The 17,418-nt window shown below is 45.3% G+C and overlaps 7 protein-coding genes across 7 annotated transcripts; 5 read left to right on the forward strand and 2 right to left on the reverse strand.

Moving 5' to 3' along the window:
* Positions 1-1,138: 1,138 nt before the first annotated feature.
* Positions 1,139-4,316, forward strand: F4812DRAFT_453185 (fungal-specific transcription factor domain-containing protein; the record flags this gene model as incomplete). Its single annotated transcript, XM_047936446.1, has 7 exons — positions 1,139-1,332; positions 1,388-1,716; positions 1,770-2,140; positions 2,205-2,285; positions 2,346-3,040; positions 3,106-3,306; positions 3,362-4,316. 7 exons carry the CDS (start codon positions 1,139-1,141, stop codon positions 4,314-4,316), a joined length of 2,826 nt encoding a protein of 941 aa, XP_047786393.1.
* Positions 4,317-4,789: 473 nt separating this feature from the next.
* Positions 4,790-7,076, forward strand: F4812DRAFT_222541 (arginase family protein). The gene is made up of 8 exons (XM_047930454.1): positions 4,790-5,517; positions 5,599-5,853; positions 5,932-6,085; positions 6,135-6,158; positions 6,216-6,237; positions 6,319-6,361; positions 6,426-6,651; positions 6,729-7,076. Exons 1-8 carry the CDS (start codon positions 5,263-5,265, stop codon positions 6,932-6,934), a joined length of 1,185 nt encoding a protein of 394 aa, XP_047786394.1. The 5' UTR covers positions 4,790-5,262; the 3' UTR covers positions 6,935-7,076.
* A 141-nt stretch (positions 7,077-7,217) lies between these two features.
* F4812DRAFT_453187 (uncharacterized protein) lies at positions 7,218-8,323 on the reverse strand (the record flags this gene model as incomplete). The annotated part of the gene is made up of 2 exons (XM_047936447.1): positions 7,218-7,918; positions 7,996-8,323. The coding sequence occupies 2 exons, from the start codon at positions 8,321-8,323 to the stop codon at positions 7,218-7,220; spliced, it is 1,029 nt and encodes a 342-aa protein (XP_047786395.1).
* A 180-nt stretch (positions 8,324-8,503) lies between these two features.
* Positions 8,504-9,123, forward strand: F4812DRAFT_222323 (uncharacterized protein). The gene has a single exon (XM_047930453.1). It carries the CDS (start codon positions 8,611-8,613, stop codon positions 8,959-8,961), a length of 351 nt encoding a protein of 116 aa, XP_047786396.1. The 5' UTR covers positions 8,504-8,610; the 3' UTR covers positions 8,962-9,123.
* F4812DRAFT_222247 (histidinol dehydrogenase) lies at positions 9,090-10,843 on the forward strand. The gene is made up of 3 exons (XM_047930452.1): positions 9,090-9,141; positions 9,191-10,345; positions 10,416-10,843. Exons 2-3 carry the CDS (start codon positions 9,287-9,289, stop codon positions 10,665-10,667), a joined length of 1,311 nt encoding a protein of 436 aa, XP_047786397.1. The 5' UTR covers positions 9,090-9,141; positions 9,191-9,286; the 3' UTR covers positions 10,668-10,843.
* On the reverse strand, positions 10,778-12,526 carry F4812DRAFT_222112 (uncharacterized protein). Its single transcript, XM_047930451.1, has 4 exons — positions 11,601-12,526; positions 11,362-11,480; positions 10,906-11,294; positions 10,778-10,850 (listed from the first exon to the last, which is right to left on the reverse strand). Exons 1-3 carry the CDS (start codon positions 12,202-12,204, stop codon positions 11,019-11,021), a joined length of 999 nt encoding a protein of 332 aa, XP_047786398.1. The 5' UTR covers positions 12,205-12,526; the 3' UTR covers positions 10,778-10,850; positions 10,906-11,018.
* A 278-nt stretch (positions 12,527-12,804) lies between these two features.
* Positions 12,805-14,960, forward strand: F4812DRAFT_444512 (uncharacterized protein). Its single transcript, XM_047935504.1, has 3 exons — positions 12,805-13,150; positions 13,201-13,961; positions 14,046-14,960. Exons 2-3 carry the CDS (start codon positions 13,555-13,557, stop codon positions 14,695-14,697), a joined length of 1,059 nt encoding a protein of 352 aa, XP_047786399.1. The 5' UTR covers positions 12,805-13,150; positions 13,201-13,554; the 3' UTR covers positions 14,698-14,960.
* The last annotated feature ends 2,458 nt before the right edge of the window (positions 14,961-17,418 follow it).

The following is a 17,418-nucleotide window of genomic DNA, read 5'->3' on the forward strand; positions in this document are numbered from 1 at the left end:
CGTGTTGTATAACCATTAAATGGGGTTCAATTGTTGGCGAATAGAAGTGAAGTTATTAGTGGGCTTGATTTATAAGTTCGAGATGATTTGAATGATGAATGATGCGTGGGCGCCCAACCCCTGGTGCCTTGCATATGAAGCTTCGATACTACTCTCTTCAAAAGCTTTTCTTGTTAATAATTCGTTTCTTGATAATAACTACTCGTTGTCATAATATAAGGTATTTTGTCAATTCTATAACTAGGGTGGATAAAAGACTTTGGGTAGCTTAGCCCACCTAGCTGGTGTGGTTGGTTACAAGATCTGCGACGCATCGTGAGATAAAGAAGCATGTGAAATGAATATTTCTTTATTACCGAGCTTTTTGCCGAATCCTTGTTTTCTGCCGCGGTAGGAAGGTACAAGTTATATAAGGGTAGGAGGTACGTATTCGAAAACATCCCTACACTTCGCAACGTATATCAGAGATAGACCTGACTTAATACATCTAGGACAATAAGGTGCGCTTCAAATCAACGGAATAGTCCATCTGGTCAGCTCGCCTAGTTGGGGGATTTCCTTGTTTGACGTATTAGCAAACGCCCATTAGTCTATCCCGTAAAGGGGGACGGGTTCTTCCTTTCACGAGACATCAATGATTCTCTTTGACTACGATATAAAATGCTACGATTGGTCCAATTCCCCTCCGGAAACTCCGTAGAGCAGACCACATGGCCACCTCGATCTGAACAATTACGCAGATTCCATACCAGCGGTATCAAACTCCGGTGCCGCAACTCGCCGCGAGACCCTACATCATCCTAGCTCAAGCATACATAATATTATTATTAATTGACATAGCCGTCGTCCTAAACCCAACACGGATAGAGAAGTCCGGGGGCTCCCAACAATGGAGATCGCCAAGGATAGCTAGATTCCCCCATGTTTTCTCTAACTGTCCAGCTGTCGTCTTTCCGTCTAACAACTAACCCAGTAGGGGAGACTATGGAGTTATACCCCACAACCCCACGAACTTCTCCAAATCCTGGGGGCTAATTATTATCCCTCTCCCTCTCAACTCACTTCTCAGCGTTGTGTAGAGAGGGTTGTCGACAGTAATACGAGGTAATTAATTACGATGGAATATGCACCAGCCGCCATGTCTTCCACGACCGTCGAGACAGTCGAGCCCAAACCGAAGGCGGCCGCGAAGATGCGTAAGAGAGCGCCTAAAGCTTGCTTGTCGTGTAGAAGCCGTAAAGTGAGATGCGATGTCTCCCAGCGCGGGAGACCGTGCATGAACTGCTATCTTGACAATGAAACTTGCGTCGTAACCGGACGAGCGTCGAGATTGTAAGTTTCTAAATTTCTGCTTTTACCGCTATTCCGTGCTCATAAGTTTTCTTAGTAGGAGAGGCCAGCGAGGTGAAAACGATAATTCCCAGGCGTCATATCCCCCCTACTCGGTGGAGGACTGTGCACATGGTCGGAGCTCAGAGGATGTAGTAAATTCACGGGCCAATGGGCAATTGCCTTCATTAACGGTAGATGGAGAGAATATTGCTCCGCCGCAAGATGCATCCCATTCAATAAACCGTACTACTGAAAATCAGACCTCAACGGAGCTCGAGACGGAAGGGTGGATTAGCCCGGAAGCGCCGCCGCAAACAACGCAGAGCGGGCTAGATGAGCATCAACATAACAACAAGATACCAAGTCCCGTCCCTCTGGTCCAAGGTAAGTAAAATAGCTTCCATAAATCCGCTGAGCCGATTTAACCATAACTTCAGAAGCCACAGTCTTACCGCTAAATACCTTCAATTCCTTCATGACTCCGGATATTCCGCTCTGGGTTGGAGACCAGCGCATCGCGGTGAATGCTGATATTACATATTCATACTACCCGTTCATAACCATAGGAAACCTTCATAACATCATGCCCCAAGATGTCAATTATCTGGAGTCGCAGGGTTGCCTTCGAGTACCGACCAGGACGATTCTGGATGAGTTCGTTCAACAGTACTTCTTGCACATCCACCCTATCATGCCGATCCTTAACGAGGGAGACTTTTGGGACATGTATTGCAACCAAACTTCCCCAGAATCCGGCGACAAGATAACCCTCGTCTTTTTCCAAGCGCTCTTATTCGCATCTTGTAATGTAAGTTTACCCTCACGCGACACCGAGCCAATAATGAGAACTGATCAGAATGTACCTCATGTAGTTCGTTTCAAAAAGCAGCATCAAAGCTCTCGGGTTTCCAAGTATTCGTACCGCAAGGGCTACTTTCTACAGGCGTACGAAGGTAAGTGAATCACTCCCCCGTCCAACAATTGATTTTACCTTGATGCTCATTTGCGATTAGCTCTTATTCGACTTCGATACCGAAACCTCATTGGTTGATCTAGCACAAACCGCCCTCCTTCTCTCCTTCTGGGCTACAAATTGGTCCCTTGCTTCCAAGAAGCTGAATAGCACGTGGCTTGGAATAGCCATACAGAACGCTAAAAGCTCCGACGCCCATCTCTACGCCGTGAAGCCGAATGTCTCTGTTTTAACGGACCCAGTACAGCATAAGAAGCAGAACATACTGAAACGCCTGTGGTGGTGTTGCATCATCCGCGATCGCATATTGGCACTTGGCGTGCGGAGGAGTCTGCAAATATCGCGAGCGCATTTCGACATCGACAGCAACACCGGGCTCGGATACATCGACTTTGCCGACGAGGTCGACCGGTCCAAAGTGTACAACTCGGAAACCAAGAGGTGTCTCGTCGAGATATTCGTCCAGCTCGGAGAGCTATGTTCGGTTCTGACGGACCTTGTCACCCTGGTATTTCCCCTCGACGATGTACCCGGGTGGGATCGGGAACTGGGCGCGGAAGGGGCCGTCAAGCTGAAAGAGTGCAAGGCTGCGTTAAGACGATGGTATAAAAGTGCGACGCTCCGGTTTCCAATGTTCGGCGGCGGCGATACACCACGGATGACGACTGCGAATAATAAACATTACCAGCACGATTCGGTGATCCTGTACACCAATTTAATGTACATGCACTATCAGTAAGTATTTTTTGTCTTTTTTGTTACATACCTTCGATGAAAAATTACTCACACAACGAGTAAAGTTCCGCAAGAGCAGCTCTTTGCCACCACGAAGTCTTACAGTTAGCCGTGGCTTGCACGTCGCCCAACCTCAGCAACAATCTCCGGGAGTTTTCAAATATCTACGAGAACAGACACGAGCTTCAAGACGCAGCGTGCAGTGTGACCGAATGTCTAAAGGAGCTCATTCAACTGCGTCTTGCCCGTTGGCTACCAATCAGCGCGTAAGTTTATCAAGCCCCCTATATTTAATAAACGCTTCCTCTAACTATGACCTAGTGTTGCATGCACCGCGCTACCTCTAGTCTTGCATATCATCGACGTTAAGCTATCTTCCCAGAACAGGAACAAAACCGCCGCGATAGATTCAGATCCTCAGATGGCAGCGAAACAGCATCGCCTTAACATCCTCATCGAAGCGATGAAGACATACCAACCTCAATACGACGGGGTGGACTACATCAGCGAAACTATCCGACATATCATCAACTTGGCGAAGCTAGACGCCCCCGCCAGCAAGGGATGGTGTTTCTCGGGCCTCTCTACGGACGGCAAGCAACCGGCGCCAGCGGACTGGACTGACATACTAGCCTCGCAGCCGGGTTATTATCTTCGATTAGCCATGACGATGGATTTATGCTTTAGCAAGGGCCGGTTAGCGGAAGAGTCGGACTTCCCGGCGAACTTGCGAGGGTTATTCGCCGCCGATTTCAGCTCGATGAGGGCCCTCGTCGCGGGCGGGAGGACGGTTTCGGGGACAGCACCGGCAATGCAGAATCAGAGCACGAACTACTTTGCGCCGAATCCGACCGTAAATATCACGCCGGGAACAGTGCACTCGCTATCATCGGACGAGGAGTCTAACTCGCCCAATTCCTTCGATGGTAACGGTAACAGCAACGGCAACGGCAACGGCACCTCGGCCGACTCGCACTTCGACGGTCAGCACGCCGCGCTCAATCCCTCCGACATCGACATGTCCGGGGTATTCAGCAACACGCTAGACATCGACCACCTGGCGAGCGAAGTCCTCGCCGCGTACGGGCTCAACGCAGACGCGGGCGGAAGTCTAGGGGGAGACGACTGGATCGAGAGGGCGTGGAGCGACGAGGAGATGACAGACGCGGGGGCGGCGAAGCAAGGCCAGGATAATAGCGGCGGCGGCGGGGATAAGGAGACAGCCCGGGTCCTACTTGACGCTTTACGAGATGATACGATAACGTGCGCTGTATGAGGACGAGAAGGAAAGAAAGAAGAGAAAAGAAGAGAAAAGAAGAGAAAAGAAAAGAAAAGAAAGGAGGAGGGGAAAAGGGAAACAGATTACTCTTTTGGCTGGGCTCTGATTGATTGATTGCTTGCTCGCATGCGTAGGCGTTCCGGTCGGAAAACCAGTAGGGGCAAAGTTTCTGCTGGTTTCGTCATGTTAGGAAACGACCGGGGTATATAGGTAGGTAGGTACCTATTTTATGTATCGGGATGGGATTTTGAGACGGGATCATTGATGGAAGAAAGGGCTTATTATGATATGATGGCGTTGAGCTGTTACCACGAAACATGTTGGCCGACCCATTTGTAACGTTATTCTGTTATTCTATGTGTTCTAGATACATATTTCGGTAGATACGACGTTTGAAGGTTTCAATGCCGCAATATATTAGGTTAGGTAGTTATCTCATTCAAGAGGAAAATATCCTGTAGGAGATCTTGGGTGAAGCAGTTACATTGCTGAAGTAGGTATCAATAAGAGTTCGGGGCTATCTGAATTCTGCCAGTGATACTAATTTTGAAAGGGACGTCGAGAAGTTTTCAATCTACCTAATAGTATTGGGTATTGAAAATGCCTTGAAAATGAAATATTGGTGTGATGTGAACTGGTGATAACTTCTTGGATGAGGTGAAGTTACGAGGGTGACGATGTTGATTGGAACCGTATCATAGAAGTTATAGGATCCACAACTGGTGCTGGTACCCCTCATGATAAAATGGGAAAATCTGATAAGATGTAACTGTCATATACAGCTGTCATAGGTTACATTATCTACCTGTTTATTTAGTTAGCATTGTTTCCGGTTAACTATCGTGTAAATATCAGGTATTAATGCAGATTCTTCATTCATTCTTGAACAATAAGAGAACCAAATAACAGGTACCTAGTACTTGTAATTAAGGTCGAGTTCAATATGAAGTATCTTTGGCATCACGTACTCCTATTCAGCGGAACCAGCCTCGGGGCATGGCAATTCCCCCAGCAGCATATGTCCCCGCCCGGCTACAAGCCGTTAACGGGCGTCGATGACGATGTGGATATCATCACGGGAAGTCAATTTAATGGGTTGACAACATATGCGAACCTGCCGTATCTGAACTGCCTATCCGATGACGAGGTTGAAGGGAAGAAGTATGATATTGCAATATTGGGCGCGCCGTTCGATACTGTAAGTATCCCTGAGTTTAGGTACCTACCCACCCACCCACCTCCTTCTGGATAGACACATAGCTGATGTTGGATGCTTAAGGGTGTTACGGCCAGACCTGGGGCTCGTTACGGTCCTAGGGGCATCAGGGCCGGAAGTCAAAGAATAGCCGCGGACACTGCATGGAGCGTATATACCGGTATTTGCATTCTAAAAGAATGTCTTACCTGGCCTATTAACGATGCCCTAGGCAAAAACCCCTTAATCTCATGGGCGACTATTGTTGACTGCGGCGACGTGCCGCTGCCATGGCTGGATAACAACGTTGCTCTGTCGAAATTAGACAAAGCGCATAAGGTAGAGGGCCTAACTTCACTTCCCCCCCCCCCCCATCAATTTCATCCATATGCAGAAGCTTATAAAGGAGTATCGTAGGTTGTATCCGGGAGGAAAGCTTCTAACGAAAGCTACTCTTCTCATCCCAGGATAATAACGCTAGGTGGCGACCATACTACCACATTGTCGGCGTTGAGGTCCACATACCAGCGATGGGGACAAGTTTCTGTAGTACACTTTGACAGCCACATAGGTCAGTGAGATCTAATATCGTAAAAGTGCCTTGTCTAACTAGATGATAGATACGTGGGATCCCGCTGTACTTGGTGAGTTTGAAAAATCAGCAAAGTCGATATAGAAGATTGACGATTTGATATGGCTAGGGGGTGGGATTTCGGACTATGCGTATGTCTTGACTTGAATACACACATACCACAGCGTCGGATGAAATCTTAATAATGTAGTTGCTGACGAATTCGCTTCAAGGGGTTTGAACCACGGGACATTTCTCCACATCGCACACGAAGAGGTGACAACTGCATACTAGGAATTCGATGATATTCTTCCAAGCACTAACGAGGATCAATACCTAGGGGCTCATCCGCAACACCTCGATACACGCCGGAATACGGGGGCCGCTGGCGCGTAGGAAAGGCGACATGAAGAACGACGTCCGCTGCGGATTCTCGACCGTCAGGGCTCGCGACGTGGATAAGATCGGCACTACGGGCGTAATTTCGCAGATCAAAGAACGCGTCGGAGACTCCAAGGTCTACATCAGCGTGGACATCGACGTCCTAGACCCTGCTTTTGCGCCAGGTGAGTGATGAAGACGACGACGATGGAAGAGACGGGTCTATTGGTAGACTACCAGCGCTAACCGGCGTAATTTATAGCTACGGGAACACCTGAACCGGGTGGCTGGTCCTCGAGGGAACTTCTCACCATTCTTGACGGGCTGAATGGTCTTGATATCATCGGCGGTGATGTCGTAGAGGTTGCTCCTATCTACGATACTGTTGGCCAGACGACGGCTCTCGCAGCAGCCGAGATTGCGTTCTCTTTGCTCGAGCTAATGGTTGAAAATCCAGTGAAGTCATGATTATACATCTTATCATTATCTGTCAAACCTGCTGTCGACATGTTTTTAATATGGGATTGGATTGAAAGCTGTTGCAGTATATCTACAGGAATGCTCCGAGAGGGAAAATAAAATAATGTATACTACCGTCTAGCTTAGAGGAGGAAATCCTAAAACAAAGAGATCGGAACAATCCGACTTATACACCACATTATAAGAAGCCACTTGATGCGCCGCGGTAGAACGTGTCATGTTGTTAGGCGGCTATGGCTTAGTCTTTTGTACAGAGGGACTGGCACTCGTCTTAGACCCGGTCCAACTTACGTCGGGCGTTTCGTGTCCGCCTCATCAGCTTCTTATACTTCTTCTTCTTCATCTTCAGTTTCCTCTGCCTACGGACACTGATGGCGTGCATGTCGGGGGCCTGACCCCGCACTTCTTCGCGCCACCGAATCTGGCGAAGAGCCATGCGCTCGAGGAACGTTCTCGGGGCCGGCGGCTCTTCGACTACTTGAGGGCTATGCGCTACGATGCGAATCTGACCGTTCTCATCGGTAGTCTCCTCAAGAGTGAACATGGCCTTATAAACGCGGTGCTGGGGAACATCCTCCACTTCCTCACGAGCGACCTCCTTCTCGGCAGCGTTCTCGGCTTGAGGTATAGGAGGGGGTCTGAACGGTAGGAATTGACCTGACATGGCATTGAGCTGGACGTAGACGCTCGATTCGGTGCCGTCGGGATGTCGGAGATCAATCTTATGTGTTGATTCGCCGTTGGGATCCGTAATAGTTTCGCCACTTTGCTGAGCGTCGAGATCCAAGTTCTGCATGGGCTGTTCGAGCTCGTCGACGGTCCTCGACAGCGTAGACATAACATCGGCATACTTGTTGTTCTTTGTGCGAGGGGCAAAGATTTGCGCAAAGGCATCGTCGGTGATGGTCTTGGGGAAGCTATGGGTCACGGACATAGGTCGATGCAGAGAGAAGAAGGTGGACAAAGCAAGAGCTATCGTATCGAGGGGGGGTTAGTACTTATAAGGATACAAGATAACTTATTTATTTATGGTTCGGGTCTACACAAACCTTCTTGCGGTACATGTTGCGTGCTAGGAACACTTGGGAGTTTTTGCTGAAGATCCATCCATTCTTTCCCCTTGCGCTTACGCTTCTCTCCGCTTTGTTTTGATGATTGGGACGGAGAGGAGGTTACCTGGCCATCGGAAATGCCCTTCGGAGAGTCTTTGGGACTCGAGGGTTTTGAGGAGGAATAGCGCCTTCGTTGTGGGCCTCTCGAACTGCAACAGAGTGTTAGGGAGGCTGGGGCGCGAGCACTCGAGGGGGTTAAGTTGGATAAGAGCGATGATTGAGGTGCAGCGGTGACCACACGCCGCACCGAAGAGGGCAACATCATGCCCAAATGGTGAATCGGGATGAGGTGTATAGGATAAAGGTGAGTAGAGATATCCGGTAGAGATATCCCAGGGTGGGATGTGGGATGATGGATAGGTGTTGAAAGAAGTTGAAACCGGCAAAACCTGGTCATGCCTCCAATGCGGTTGGCGGTTGCAAGGCTCCGAAAAAGTCGCCTAAACCTTGTTTAGCGCTAAGACGGAGCACGAGGTTTAATGGCAAACATTGAACTGTGGCACTTGTGGCAATGCTACATAGCGTGCAAAATCTGGAAAGTTGGTGGCACCAATGTGGCTAAATGTGGCTAAACCGGGATTGCTTTATCTTTTATCTCTTATCTCTTATGATGTGTCTGTGTGTTCATCTCTCACTCTTACTCAACGGGTCTATTGGCTTCTTAGCTTTAACTTTATCAAACAATATAATTATTATATAAATTTTGCCCCCTGGATATTTTTAGCGTTAACGATTGAGATGCTTCTAGGAATCAAGAATCCTCATCCATGGATATCATTAGCAAGTTTGACTACCTGCCCACATAGTAAACTAACCTTCGGTGAGAACCAACTCTTTAGCCGCATTGCCACGCCCATACCAATTAGCGAAGTTGCTTTTATAGCTTCACCCTTCTCGACATAGAACGCACACCTAGCTTCGTTGGAGATCTGCCGATCTGCTTGAGAGTTAAATGAGGCGAGATGCGACTTGGGAAGTGAAAAATGACCAGTTTCCGCGCCCGATTCGTTGGGTGATTATTCTATCCCCGCTCACCTCCCCTCCACATTGACGGTTCACCCCGCGATAATAGAGACATCCGAGGTAATGCTATTAATATTTAGTTTCTTGTAATGGGTAGTGATGATACCAGGTACCTAGGTCTACATGAATAAATCATACTTAAAATAAAACCATCCGAAATATCTGGTGCCGCTCAAAAAAATACCTACATGTAAAAACTAGCAAAATGGTAGCCCGACATATCAAGACAGCTGGCCTCGTAGCCAATACCGCAAGTAACCAAAAAGTATCCGAGATCGTGAAAGGAATGATAGATGACGTTAAGGCCAACGGCGATAGAGCTGTGAGATCTTACTCTGAAAAGTTCGACAAGTGGTCGCCCCCGTCGTTCAAGTTGACAGAGAGCCAAATTCAAGAATGCATATCGAAAGTACCCGCTCAGACTATACGAGATATCAGAGAGGCGCAGAAGAACGTCAGGAGATTTGCCGAGGCCCAAAGAGCAAGCATCAAAGACTTTGAGGTTGAAATCCAGCCAGGGGTATTTCTGGGTCAGAGAAACAACCCTATTAGCACGGCCGGCGCTTATATACCAGGGGGGCGTTATCCTCTACTCGCCTCTGCTCATATGACTATATTGACCGCAAAGGTTGCGGGTGTCAAGCATATTATCGCTTGCACGCCACCCATTTCGGGTCAGATCCCCAATGCTACTGTGGCGGCAGCACATTTTGCTGGGGCGGATGAGATCTTCTTGCTCGGGGGTACGCAGGCCATCGCCGCCATGGCTCTGGGTACAAAATCGATCAAGAAGGTGGATTTCATTGCCGGTCCCGGGAATCCCTTCGTCGCAGAGGCCAAGCGACAATTATTCGGAGAAATAGGTATCGATCTCTTAGCCGGACCCACCGAAGTTCTCATTGTCGCCGATGAGCATGCGGACCCTTTTACCGTTGCTGTGGACCTGCTCTCCCAGGCCGAGCATGGACCAGATTCACCCGCTGTATTGATCACAACTTCCGAGGATGTCGGCCAGCGGACAATCCAATATGTTGATCAAATCCTGAAAAACATGCCGACAGCAGAACTCGCAGGAACTTCGTGGCGAGATTACGGAGAGGTGGTCATAGTAGATAACTTAGACGAGGCGTACGAACTTGCAGATGTGTATTCAAGCGAGCACGTGCAGATCCTAACACAGAATCCTAGAGAGGCTCTAGAGAAGATGAGGAACTACGGCTCTTTATTTCTCGGTGAGAAGACCTGCGTTTCGTACGGCGACAAGGTGAGAAAGCCCTTATTTTTCTCACACTGGCAAGAGATCCTATAGCGAAATGTAGCTGAAATCCTTACAGTGCATCGGGACGAACCACGTGCTTCCCACGCGGAAAGCAGGAAGATACACCGGCGGATTGTGGGTTGGCAAGTATCTTAAAACCCAGACGTACCAGGAGGTAGTAGATGAGAAAGCGAGTGGCGAGATTGGACGTCTTTGCGCGCGCTGCTCGAGAGCCGAGAACTTCGAGGGGCATGCAAGGTCAGGGGATTTAAGAGCGCACAAGTATCTTGAAGATGCATATTCCTGGATCGACGAAGCCAGGACATAGTATACCTTAGGTTAGGTACCTCTACCTAATCTATGGGAATTTCGAAGGTGTCTATTGTAAGGTAGGACCTAGGTACCTAGGTAAATCGGTTGCGAAAAGTGAACATTGTTCCGTCCAAGTACCAAAACGCTCAAAAGAAAATAGGAGTGCCTCCTTTCCCCGTCCCGCTGTGAACTTTTGCTACTATGCAGTGTTATCTTACAGCTACATTTTTTACATTTTCGACGTGATGCCTCACCAAATCCCATGACCTAATAGACATGCCTTCAATCTGGCCCAAAGTGCGTAATCCAACAACACCGACTCCGCGTACTCCTATCGTCAAAAATGCCAATCTAATCCTATAAACCTCTAAATACTAATGAAATATGCGGCACCACCTGCGACTAGCGCGGCCGATAGCAACGACTGCGTCGACGATAATCCCATAGCCCCGCTGCCGTCGTGGTCGTTAGAACCATTGTTAATGGTAGACAGAGACGCTCTTGCGGGCCCCACGACTTTGACGCAGGACAGAGAAGCCTCGGTATCGGTGGCCAGACTTCCGTTACCTGCCGAGTAGAAGACCGTGATGATCGGCGTGATGGCAAACATAGCCTCCTCTAATTCGCTGGCTAGGTTACCCCCCTATCGGTTTGTCAGACGGCATTTTAACATAAATGAAGCAGATAAGAATGAGATGCAGGCTACTTACGGTATAGTTGTACTGGCTAACTAGGGTGAGATCATCCTGTTTGGGGATGACAGGCCAGCAGGTCGACGATGAGTTTTGCTGCTGGGTGATGGGTTGCGGTGCACCTTCGCCGGTTAAGGCTATTTACGAGGTTAGTCGTTACTCACTGTAACATGATACAAGAGCAGAGAAAAATACGATTTCTCGGTGTTTCTAATGGAAACTGGTCTTTGATCGCGAGGGATACTGTTCGAACTTACCGACACTAGTGAAATTGCTCCAATGTCCCTTGGAGACCCGCGTGCAGGCTTGGTCATTGCTATCTTCCAGATCTTGTTGCAGTCTGGAGCATGCCTCGGAGATGGAGAGGCTCTCGCTGCCGCTGTTATATCCATTCACCAGAGTTCTAGCCCGCGAGACCAACGCGTCGACACAGGACGAGCCCAGGGCGTCCGTACACGTTCCCTGTGCAGGTTCGCTGTCCTCGCCCGGGAAGGCTATATTCTGAGACGCTCCGTGGAGGAAGACGGCGCACGCGCCGGTTGAATTATTCAATTGCAGGTCCGGCGGTGTGCCGAGGTAGAACGTGCTTTGAAACTCTCGCTTGTTGTCGGATGAGCCGACGTTAAAGCCCTTGGACCAGGATATTCCCGAGAGTGCGTCATTGTCAGTCGGTATGCGCGTGAGTCCGACGTAGATGTACGAGCCCGTGTCTGCTACTGTGCAGTTATCATTTACATCCCCTCTGCTGCTAGCAGGGCATTCGAGGTCCGCACAGCCGACGATAGGCTGTCGGAGGTCTTGGGCCCGGGCAGCGGCCGCCGCCAGCGCTGAGACAGCGAAAACTTTGCGCAGGTTTCCCATTGAGATTGAAGAATTTTGAATTGGTGATGTTCAAGTTTGGAGATACTGAAATGGAGAATACAAGAAAACAGGGGAGAGAGATCAATAAGATGATATTAAAAGATTAGGTATGTTCGGAACAAAGAAACTTAGTTGTCACAAGTAATTTACCTTTTTCTTTTCTCCATTAGAAACTCCCAAGAATTCCGTAACTAACCGGTTACTTCCAAGGGGGCACAGCACACATTGGCGCCCTCATATCGAGGCTCCATTGAAGGCTTGCTAGGCTGTTGGGTTAGGTAGATAATTCAGAAGACGATTTGATAGGGTCATAAGCTGAACGGAGTCTCAGGGTGTAGGGCTAGTTCTTGGCAGAGTCCCCCTTGCAGGTATGCTGTCATGAGCAGCATGGCTTATACACGATAGGTTACGAGAAACGTGACGGCGTTGGAGGCATTATACAAAGCCACCTGCCTAAAAGGTAATGCTTGATTGGACCGGTTGCCCGCCCGTTGATATATTAATAGACATGAACAGACGCCAAGATCTACCTCGCCTGTGCGACCAGCCAAGTGGATGACAAAATAATGCAAATTATCTTGTCACCCACTTGCCACCAACAGTGCCCATACAAAAGTCCAAATTATTCGGATCGGTTATGGGGGGTGGCACTGCACGCGATGTGGAAAATGATACGCTACCCCATAACTTCACAATATATACTAAACATCGTCGTCGATGAAGTCAGGGAATATCACAAGGAACCCACAGAGCTGAGGCTGAACTTGTGTAGTTCGTTTCCCTTTTCAGCCTCTTACTCAAACCCCTATTCACCTTTACCTTCCGGAATGGTTATTTGATAATCTCCTGTCATGCTCTCGCCATAACACTGTCTTCGGGAAGGAATTCTCACGCACGAAAATGCCCGTCGTAGATTAAAAAACGTTTCATTGTTTATGCCTCATCGGTATGAGCATTACGGCTTCAGCTCATGACCTATAGTCTGACTGTCAAAAGAACGCAGGCCTGCATGCTCTAAGCCGAATAACCGATATGGCTTGATCCTTCAGTTAATGAGAGTTAGAATCTATCCACTATTGTGGTGTTGGCTTTGAACGCAACAATGTAACACTAACTACCAGTAGCCGCATATATTCTAGGACGTATATATCTTCTCTTGATATCTCTCTCTGAACAGCAGTTTGCAATCTTTCATAAGTCACTTTATGAGTTGTTAGGGGTTTTTTTCCATCCAACTATTTACATTCTTTACGGCCTGGGTGCCTCACATTCGTTAATCTTTGCGAAATATACTACGTTCTTTTTTCTCTCGCCGAATACTCTTATACATCCAATTACCTGTAGTTCGCCATGAGTTTCATAGAAGCTATCGGCGTGCTTTCGGGCGTGCTCGGAATCTTACAATTCGGCATTGACCATTTCCCTAAGGATGACGGCCCAAAGTCGACTATAAGGATAACTGTCGGGTTAGACACCCCCAACGGCCTTCACAACGCCGGCGGTGACCTTCCCGATGTCCGCCTCTGGAACGAGGCCGGAAAGTTCATCGGTATGCACGCAGACCCGGGCCACGTCGCGGACGGCGGTTTCGGCGATATCGAGATCAGCCACGAGGACGACACGAACCAGCAGCCGGCATACGCCCTTTTCTCCGCTAACAACGATGCTATCTGCATTGCACACGCCACCGTCACTTTCCCCGGCAATGAGAGATACACCTGGGTCGGCGACTGGGGTCGCCAGTGCGGTGGCAGTTGGTAATTAAACCCCGCCCCTATAACTACCTAAACAAACAGGGTACTATATTATAAGGTACTCGATGCTGACGATGACGACATTAGGTATTACTCGAACATCTACGTCGACAGCAGCAACCGAAAGGTCGACTGTCTGTGGATTGACGGCGACAACGACCAGCCGCAAAGCGGATTTCAGGTCCACTGGCCCGAGTTCGTGAGGAAGGATGGCGAGGAGCTTCCGGCGGAAGGGGACGGCATGGCCGACAAAGTCGACTACCTTTGCAACAGCGGACCCCCGTTTAAGATGTACAAGTACGACGACGTCAAGGACCCGAGCAGCATCACCTACTGGGTCCTCGACAACAAGCGTTCGGAGGACGAAGGCAGGGACCGCAAGACCGCAACGGCATACGGACCATCCAAGAACCCTACCTCCGCCAAGTTCAGCCGCCAGCTAGCCAGAAATAGCACCGTTCCTGCTATGCCTAAAGGCCAGGCCAACCGTCTCGTCGTCAGCAACAACGAGCAGCACACGGCAGAGGAGCTTTGCGGCAGCGCGACGTCCTACGGCCCCGACTTCCTGGATCTCAAGAACGAGAAATTCTGCCGCATGTCCGACAAGACTCTGTGGCCGATCTGCTCCAGCTCCCAGGAAGCGGAAGGCTGCTTCAACGCCGAACTCAAGCAACTCAAGGTAAATGACGTTTACGCTAGGGACACCCCTTACGACAACATTGTCGACTGGACAGAGTAAATGGGTGGATTCGTGTAGTTCGTATGTCCTCAGGTAGCACAGATGGAAAGCTTGTATTAGTAGTATATCATTGTTGGCGCATGGGACTGGGGTCGTATGTTCTTCATAAACCAATACAAGTGCTTACTTGTGCGGTACGGCAGCATTGTACAATATCCTGGATATTTGGGTTAACATGTTTAGCAATATAAAAGTTGCCATTAGAATCTAAGAAACCCCGAATCACGTCGAATGAATTTTCAGCGTGTAATTTTACAGAAACCCAATACGCACTTGTATAGACCCAGATGTAGTAAGCTTTGTAGAGAGTCTCTCAAGACTTAGAATAATAAGTCTTGGATCGAAATTGGTAGAGATTGGTAAACGCAATAACTTTGGTTGCGCATAACAATTCGAGAAGTAAATAATCGTTAGATATTTCTAGTTAGCTGTTAAACGTGTTGGTTGAAGAGTACCTAATAAGCCACGCAGAGAGATAGGTAACCAATACACTTATCTCACAGTATATGAGTTCGTATTCAATATCATGTTAATCGAGCATGGGATGGATATGATGGACTCGGATTAGCGCTTTTAGTAACAGTATAAGAAAAGTCCAACTACCCGTTGGTCCGTTCGCATCCTTTAAAGGACTAACTAAGCGGGGCTTAGTTGGTACAAAGTATTGTAACTTTACGACTATTATAATTAAACGTTTAAAATTTTATATTTAATTATATAAAATAAAGAGAATTTCGAGGTTTATAATGTGTAATGAACTTACACTTAAGTTTATTAAAATATAATGCTAATAAGTTTTAATTTTTAAGTAAATAATAATAATATAAATTAAATATTAAAATAAATATTAAAGTATTTATTAAAAAGTTTAAAATTTTTTCCTTTATATAAATTAAATATAAAATTTAAATTAATAATTAAATATATAATAATTTTAATAATTTTAATAATTTTAATAATTTTAATAATTTTATTACTTTTATTATTTTTTATTAATTTTTTATTAAAGTTTTACTGTTTTTATACTTAATATAATTTATTAAGTTATTAGTTTATAATATAATAATATATATAATTATTTATATTTTATTTTATATTTTAAATATTGTGACGAACCTACACTCAGGTCCGTTAGAGTGTAGTAACAGGGGTCTTGATTTTAGGTAAACAGTAGCGATACGGGTCAAGTGTCAATAAAACGTTGAAAGTGTTCGTCAGGAAGGCTTGGAGTCCTTCCCCTTATATGGGTTAGATATAAGACTTAGATTGATAGCTAAGGAAACGTAAATGAATGTCTAGGTACATGATGGGTTTCTTATAGTCCGATTGTCTACTCTTCTCCTACCTCCTCTGAGGTTATCGTGATGTGGTTGATTTGGGTGATTTGGTTGATTTGACCAAATCAATCAAATCAGTCAAATCAATCAAATCGTACGAGGTCTAGTCCGTAACCGGGGTTTATCCGTTCCCCTGGGACGTCCCCGCTCCCGTTGCCTGGACTAGTACGTTTTCTGACAAATGTTGGTTCGTAACAAATATTTTTATAAATAAAAATATTTATTTATTTAAGTTAATTACTTAAAATTTAAAAAGGTAAAATATTTTTAATATACGTTTTATTATAATATAATATAATATAAAAACCCGATAATTCTTTTATTTTTATTAAATTTTATATAAAATTTAAATTATTTTTTTAAAAAAAGTTTTAATATATAATAAACTTATGCTTAAATCCATTAAAATGTAATATTATGTTACGAACTAACAGCTTAAAGAACCATTCCGTAATAAAAAGCGGGGTTCCACGCTGTTAAGACCGGAAAAACCCTTGGAATACGTAAAAAAAAGTATTAATCTAAATGATCTTATAGATTTTATAAGATATAACATTAGATTTAACCAAATTAACTAAATATTAAGATAATAATAACTTTAAGCACGATAAAAGGTTTACAGATATTTAAAATATTATATATTTAATTATTTATTTACGTTTTTTTAATTATTAATTTAAATTTTATATTTAATTTATATAAAGGGAAAGATTTTAAACTTTTTTAATAAATACTTATAACATTATTGTTAGTAGGTACGTACGTATAATATATAGTAATAAATAAGTAAATCAAATAACAATGGGGGTGAAACTAGTATATTAATAATGTTTAAGGAGGGAAGAATTTATCTAAGGCCAATTAGCAGTATAATGTCCTTTTATATAGTAATAGTAGGTATATTGTTTCTCCTTTTAGTATTGGCGGTAAAACACTTTATCTTTAATAAAGTACCTACGCGCTAATATTATATAATTATTACTTACTTTATTTTCTTTTTATAATTAATTAATTGCGAAGGTAATTTACGTAATAAAAAAGAATTTTAAAAAATAAATAAAACTTTATAGTAACGTGTGCTTATATTAGTTTAAATGTGTATTAATATATATATAAACTATTTTGCACATAAGCTAATATGCGTTTATAATAGCATATGATTATATTAATATATTATATCCCTTTTATAATAAATTAATATTAGGAATATAATAGCTTAAATTAAGAGCTATTTTATATATTAGTTTATGTTAATTTATAATTGTGCTATCTTATATTTAAGTTAGTTAATAAATTATTATATAATATTTTTTATTATATTAATCTTTATATTTAATTGTAATAGCTTGTTATTATAATAATATATAATTATTTTTAAGTTATT

The sequence above is a fragment of the Daldinia caldariorum genome, assembly GCF_022478825.1.
Source record: "Daldinia caldariorum strain CBS 122874 unplaced genomic scaffold F4812scaffold_22, whole genome shotgun sequence".
NCBI classification, from domain to species: domain Eukaryota; kingdom Fungi; phylum Ascomycota; class Sordariomycetes; order Xylariales; family Hypoxylaceae; genus Daldinia; species Daldinia caldariorum.

What these genes read in the sequence shown, in the direction of transcription:
- F4812DRAFT_222541 (XM_047930454.1), top strand. Translation starts at nt 5,263, where the DNA reads ATGAAGTATCTTTGGCATCACGTACTCCTATTCAGCGGAACCAGCCTC. An exon ending in AATTAGACAAAGCGCATAAG is followed by an intron (nt 5,854 to 5,931) that starts GTAGAGGGCCTA and finishes GGAGTATCGTAG; the next exon opens with GTTGTATCCGGGAGGAAAGC. An exon ending in GTGGGATCCCGCTGTACTTG is followed by an intron (nt 6,159 to 6,215) that starts GTGAGTTTGAAA and finishes TGATATGGCTAG; the next exon opens with GGGGTGGGATTTCGGACTAT.
- F4812DRAFT_222323 (XM_047930453.1), top strand. Translation starts at nt 8,611, where the DNA reads ATGTGGCTAAATGTGGCTAAACCGGGATTGCTTTATCTTTTATCTCTT.
- F4812DRAFT_222247 (XM_047930452.1), top strand. Translation starts at nt 9,287, where the DNA reads ATGGTAGCCCGACATATCAAGACAGCTGGCCTCGTAGCCAATACCGCA. An exon ending in GCGTTTCGTACGGCGACAAG is followed by an intron (nt 10,346 to 10,415) that starts GTGAGAAAGCCC and finishes AAATCCTTACAG; the next exon opens with TGCATCGGGACGAACCACGT.
- F4812DRAFT_222112 (XM_047930451.1), bottom strand. Translation starts at nt 12,204, where the DNA reads ATGGGAAACCTGCGCAAAGTTTTCGCTGTCTCAGCGCTGGCGGCGGCC. An exon ending in GAGCAATTTCACTAGTGTCG is followed by an intron (nt 11,481 to 11,600) that starts GTAAGTTCGAAC and finishes CCTCGTAAATAG; the next exon opens with CCTTAACCGGCGAAGGTGCA. An exon ending in TTAGCCAGTACAACTATACC is followed by an intron (nt 11,295 to 11,361) that starts GTAAGTAGCCTG and finishes ACAAACCGATAG; the next exon opens with GGGGGTAACCTAGCCAGCGA.
- F4812DRAFT_444512 (XM_047935504.1), top strand. Translation starts at nt 13,555, where the DNA reads ATGAGTTTCATAGAAGCTATCGGCGTGCTTTCGGGCGTGCTCGGAATC. An exon ending in CGCCAGTGCGGTGGCAGTTG is followed by an intron (nt 13,962 to 14,045) that starts GTAATTAAACCC and finishes TGACGACATTAG; the next exon opens with GTATTACTCGAACATCTACG.